Source organism: Scyliorhinus torazame, chromosome 3 (assembly GCF_047496885.1).
Source record: "Scyliorhinus torazame isolate Kashiwa2021f chromosome 3, sScyTor2.1, whole genome shotgun sequence".
Classification (NCBI taxonomy): Eukaryota; Metazoa; Chordata; class Chondrichthyes; order Carcharhiniformes; family Scyliorhinidae; genus Scyliorhinus; species Scyliorhinus torazame.
In genome coordinates, this window is record NC_092709.1 from 88965925 (window position 1) to 88972404 (window position 6480).

Consider the following 6480-nt stretch of genomic DNA (forward strand, 5'->3'; position numbering starts at 1 on the left):
TTTCCTCCCACAGTTCAAGGATGTGCAGGTTAGGTGGATTGGCCATGCTAAATTTCCCTTAGCGTCCAGTGATGTGCAGGTGGGGCTACAGTGACAGGGTGGGGTGGGTGGAGCAGTAGACCTGGGTAGAGAGTGCTCTTTCGAAGGATCAGTGCAGACACTATGGGTCAAATGGCCACCTTCTGCACCGTAGGCATTCCATGATTCTAACGACCTGTTAACATTCAAAGGAAGCAACTTTCTCTTAGCCTTTTTTTATAAATTTAAAGTATCCAATTAATTTTGTTTTCCAAGGGGCAATCTTGCGTGGCCAATCTACCTACTGCACATCTTTGGATTGTGGGGGTGAGACCCACGCAGACATGGGAAGAATGTGCAAACTCCACATAGACAGTGACCCGGGGCCGGGATCGAACCATGGTCCTCAACGCCATGAGGCAGCAGTGCTAACCACTGCACCACTGTGGCACCCCTCTTAGTCTTTGTATTAGCTCCTTTTCCCACCCTTCAAAAATACCTTAGTAATAATAATCTTTCTTAGTGTCACAAGTAGGCTTACATTAACACAGCAATGACGTTACTGTGAAAACACCCTCGTCACCACACTCGGCAGCGCTTGTTCGGCTACACAGAGGGAGAATTCAGAATGCTAATTCAGTCAACAAGCGTTTCTTTCAGGACTTGTGGGAGGAAAGCGAGCACCTGGAGGAAACCCACGCAGGCACGGGAGGAACATGCAGACTCCGCCCAGTGACCCAAGCCGAGAAACAAACCTGGGTCCCTGGTGCTGTGAAGCAACAGTGCTAACCACGGAGCTATTGTGACGCTCACAATGGCCTAACAAGGATGGGGAGATATTTGGAGCATTTGTAAATAATGCTACGGCCATTTTTCCCAAAAGCAGCAGAATTATTCCTTAAAATTGAACTTAGAAACATAGAACTCCTACAGTGCAGAAAGAGCCCATTCTAAAAGAGCACTCCCTACCTAGGGCCAGGCCCCCACTCTATCCCCGAAACCCCAGCTAACTTGCACATCTTTGGACACCAAGGGGCAGTTTAGCATGGTCAATCCAACTAACCTGCACATCTTTGGACTGTGGGAGGAAACCAGAGCACCCGAAGGAAACCCAGTGCTAACCACCATGCTGCCCACTTGAAATAATTTTCTCCTGTTACCTATTTGGTTAACATCTTTTTATGAACATCTGTTTTTTTAAAAAACACACCCTCAAAGAACAATGCTCCCAATGCAAACTGTGACCCTGCCAGGAAGAGGGTGTATGTGAAATGAATGGGCAACACAACTCAGCCAAATTCAATGCATTCTCACCCAATTTATTTTCCTACCTTCTCAGCAAATCTAGGGCAGCATGGTAGCACAGTGGTTAGCACCGTGGCTTCACGGCACCAGGTTCGATTCCCCGCTGGGTCACTGTCCGTGCGGAGGTCTGCATGTTCTCCTCCCACAGTCCAACGACGTGCCAGTTGGGTGGATTGGACACACTAAATTGCCCGACAGTGTCCAAAAAGGTTAGATGGGGTTATTGGGTTACGGGAATAGGATGGAAGTGAGGGCTTAAAGTGGGTCGGTGCAGACTCGATGGGCCGAATGGCCTCCTTCTGCACTGTATGTTCAAATACAAATCCTTTTCACCAGTATGCATCTTTGGTGTCCAAAGTTGCGCGTCTGTTATTTGTAATATTCTGACACCTACTCGATTTAAAACAAATCTGCCTTTCGACTGTGAAAAATAAACTGGAGGCTCAGCAGTCTCCACGAGAACTATATTGTCACCTCGAGCGGGAGAGGAGCTGGGCGCGAACTCAGCTGGATCTGGCTAATTATACATCAGGTATCAAGCCACATGTCTTTTGGCAGAAGCCCAGCCTGAAATGATGTCCCTCCCATCCATGTCGCGACTCAAACAAGGCGACATCTTTTTGAGAGAGATTTTATATCTTACGGCTACAACCGTGCCGCGGTGCGAGCTCTGACTATTAATGCGTGTCACATTGGGAAGGTTGAAACAGCAGCAGCCATTTGAAAATGGAAAGGTAAAGTGGGATGAGCCCAGGGCCCTCGCTGGTGTGGGTTTAATCTGCGGGGAGTGGGGGGGGAATCCAAACGTGCGCAGGCCCATTACATACAAACCAGGACTAAAAGATGGCTAAATGATAGGAATGGTCTGGAAAAATCAGAAGGAAATTGTATTGACATGATCTAAAATGCAGGCTGAACTGGTCCGGCTGCAAGGCAGGTGACGAGGGGAAAACACCCGAACTAAACTCCATCCCAACCGACTGTTGCCCTCCTCGCAAAATTCCGTTCATCGCCAAAATATAACAGAACACTTCAGGTTGATACGATTGCACATCCATTACAAAAAACACAATATTCCCAGACAAGCAGGAGCACATACAGCAGCGAGCAGACATACCCCAGAGAATGCTGTACAAACCCTCCATTTCAGGGTTTGTTGCTTATTGCAACCACTCTGCATTTATCTACATAACCCCAAAGGACCAGAAACCAAAATAAAGTCTTTGCAATAAAGCGAGAAAGAGACATTTCATTCATTACCATTTTTCATCATTGCGGTCTCTTTATCGTCCCGTTTAATTTAGAAGCTGACTTTGGGACTGCAAGACCGAGCTGTTCGCGGTAACGGAAAGATAAATGAATTACCCGGCTCGTGCTTCCCGGGGTTGTCCGTCATCTCGATGGCCAGCAGCTCCCGCTTCTCGAAGCTCTTGCCCACCGTGTAGATGCGGCTGATGCTGGGGCACTGGAGCCAGACGCCCACCAGGGCTTCGCGCAGCTCCACGTACCGGTGGTACTCGAACGGGATGCCCTGGGACACCCAGTCGGGGGCTCCCGGGCTGCCGGCGGGCATCGCTGCCCTGGCCCAGGCTACTGCCGCCCACACGGCCGAGCAGGTCAGGAAAAGCCGGCACAGGGTCATGTTCAACCGGGGTTGGGTTGCCGCACCTCAGCAGGAACCCTGCGAATAAATGGAGAGCGACTCAACCGCCTCAGCGCCCAGATAAGAAACAGCAGCGCGAATAAATTGACAACCCGGCAAAGGGGAGGAGCCGCTCACTGCTGACACAAACCAATCTGACACACACACACATACACTTTAAAAGGGCATTGTCAAGGTTGAAGGAGATAATTTAATTCTGATTGCACACTTGCATCAGTGTTGCTGTGGCACCTTTTTGTCCTTTCTGTTGTCAGGATGTTGTGACCACTGCATTTTCCTACACTTCTGTGGAACCAAAGAACATTATTATTATCATTTCGCTGTTGTTATGGGCGAGGCGTTTTCAGAACCCCAAAATGTATCATGGAGTTCAACCAACATAGAACATAGAACATTACAGCGCAGTACAGGCCCTTCGGCCCTCGATGTTGCGCCGACCTGTGAAACCATTCTAAAGCCCATCTACACTATTCCCTTATCGTCCATATGTCTATCCAATGACCATTTGAATGTCCTTAGTGTTGGTGAGTCCACTACTGTTGCAGGCAGGGCATTCCACACCCGTACTACTCTCTGAGTAAAGAACCTACTTCTGACATCTCCCCTCAATTTAAAGCTATGTCCCCTCGTGCTAGACATCACCATCCGAGGGAAAAGGCTCTCACTGTCCACCCTATCCAATCCTCTGATCATCTTGTATGCCTCAATTAAGTCATCTCTTAAGCTTCTTCTCTCCAACAAAAAGAGCCTCAAGTCCCTCAGCCTTTCCTCATAGGATCTTCCCACCATACCAGGCAACATTCTGGTAAATCCCCTCTGCACCCTTTCCAATGCTTCCACATCCTTCCTACAATGCGGCGACCAGAATTGCACGCAATACTCCAAATGCGGCCGCACCAGAGTTTTGTACAGCTGCAACATGACCTCATGGCTCCAAAACTCAATCCCTCTACCAATAAAAGCTAACACACCGTACGCCTTCTTAACAACCCTATCAACCTGGGTGGCAACTTTCAGGGATCTATGTACATGGACACCGAGATCTCTCTGCTCATCCACACTGCCAAGAATCTTACCATTAGCCCAGTACTCTGTCTTCCTGTTATTCCTTCCAAAATGAATCACCTCACACTTTTCTGCATTAAATTCCATTTGCCACCTCTCAGCCCAGCGCTGCAGCTTATCTATGTCCCTCTGTAACTTGTAACATCCTTCCGCACTGTCCACAACTCCACCGACTTTAGTGTCATCTGCAAATTTACTCACCCATCCTTCTACGCCCTCCTCCAGGTCATTTATAAAAATGACAAAACAGATCCTTGTGGTACACCACTAGTAACTGGACTCCAGTCTGAACACTTCCCATCAACCACCACCCTTTGTCTTCTTCCAGCTAGCCAATTTCTGATCCAAACTGCTAAATCTCCCTGAATCCCATGCCTCCGTATTTTCTGCAGTCGCCTGCCATGGGGAACCTTATCAAACGCTTTACTGAAATCCATATACACCACATCAACTGCTTTACCCTCATCCATCTGTTTGGTCACCTTCTCAAAGAACTCAATAAGGTTTGTGAGGCACAACCTACCCTTCACAAAACCATGTTGACTATCTCTAATCAAATTATTCCTTTCCAGATGATTATACACCCTATCTCTTATAAATCTTTCCAAGATTTTGCCCACAACAGAAGTAAGGCTCACTGGTCTATAGTTACCGGGGTTGTCTCTACTCCCCTTCTTGAACAAGGGGACAACATTTGCTATCCTCCAGTCTTCTGGCACTATTTCTGTAGACAAAGATGACTTAAAGATCAAAGCCAAAGGCTCAGCAATCTCCTCCCTAGCTTCCCAGAGAATCCTAGGATAAATCCCATCCGGCCCAGGGGACGTATCTATTTTCACACTTTCCAGAATTGCTAACACCTCCTCCTTATGAACGTCAAGCCCTTCTAGTCTAGTAGTTTGAATCTCAGTATTCTCCTCGACAACATTGTCTTTTTCCTGTGTGAATACTGACGAAAAATATTAATTTAGCACCTTTCCTATCTCCTCGGACTCCAAGCACAACATCCCACTACTGTCCTTGACTGGCCCTACTCTTACCCTAGTCATTCTTTTATTCCTGACATATCTATAGAAAGCTTTAGGGTTATCCTTGATCCGACCTGCCAAAGACTTCTCATGTCCCCTCCCGGCTCTTCTTAGATCTCTTTAGGTCCTTCCTAGCTAACTTGGAACTCTCGAGTGCCCTAACTGAACCTTCATGTCTCATCTTTGCATAAACCTCCTTCTTACTCTTGACAAGTGGTTCCTAGTAAACCACGGTTCCCTTGCTCGACCACTTCCTCCCTGCCTGACAGGTACATACTTATCAAGGACACGCAGTAGCTGTTCCTTGAGCAAGCTCCACATTTCCATTGTGCCCATCCCCTGCAGTTTTCCTCTCCATCCGATGCATCCTAAGTCTTGCCTCATCGCATCATAATTGCCTTTCCCCCAGTTATAACTCTTGCCCTGCGGTATATACCTATCCCTTTCAATCACTAAAGTAAATGTAATCGAATTGTGGTCACTATCACCAAAGTGCTCATCTACCTTCAAATCTAACACCTGTCCTGGTTCATTACCCAGTACCATATCCAATATGGCCTCGCCTCTCGTTGGCCTATCTACATACTGTGTCAGGAAACCCTCCTGCACACATTGGACAAAAACGGACCCATCTAAAGTACTCGAACTATAGCATTTCCAGTCAATAAAAACTACCCTGTTGCTTTCGCTCCTATCCAGAATCATTTTTGCAATCCTTTCCTCTACATCTCTGGAACTTTTCGGAGACCTATAGAAAACCCCTAACAGGGTGACCTCTCCTTTCCTGTTTCTAACCTCAGCCCATACTACCTCAGTAGATGTGTCCTCATCAAACGTCCTTTCTGCCACCGTAATAATGTCCTTGACTAACAATGCCACCCCTCCCCCTCTTTTATCACCTTCCCTGAGCTTACTGAAATATCTAAACCCCGGCACCTGCAACAACCATTCCTGTCCCTGCTCTATCCATGTCTCCGAAATGGCCACAACATCGAAATCCTAGGTACCAACCACCTTATTCCGGATGCTCCTGGCTTTGAAGAAGACACACTTTAAACCACCTTCCTGCCTGCCGGTACACTCCTGCAACTTTGAAACCTCACTCATGACCTCACTACTCTCAACATCCTGTATACTGGAGCTACAATTCAGGTTCCCAAGCCCCTGCTGAACTAGTTTAAACCCTCCCGAAGAGCATTAGCAAATTTCCCCCCCAGAATATTGGTACCCCTCTGGTCCAGGTGTAGACCATCCCGTTTGTAGAGGTCCCACCGACCCCAGAATGAGCCCCAATTATCCAGAATTCTGAAACCCTCCCTCCTGCACCATCCCTGTAGCCACGTGTTCAACTCCTCTCTTTCCCTATTCCTCGTCTCGCTATCACGTGGCATGAGTAACAAC

At 47.6% G+C, this 6480-nt stretch overlaps 1 protein-coding gene across 1 annotated transcript in view; it reads right to left on the bottom strand.

Moving 5' to 3' along the window:
* Window positions 1–3061, bottom strand: part of cpe (carboxypeptidase E) — a 196383-nt gene extending 193322 nt beyond the window's left edge. Inside the window, exon 1 of the mRNA XM_072495937.1 lies at window positions 2689–3061. Within this exon, the coding sequence (XP_072352038.1) occupies window positions 2689–2965 (277 nt within the window). The 5' untranslated portion in view covers window positions 2966–3061. The remainder of the gene's footprint in view (window positions 1–2688) is intronic.
* Between the last annotated feature and the right edge of the window lie 3419 nt (window positions 3062–6480).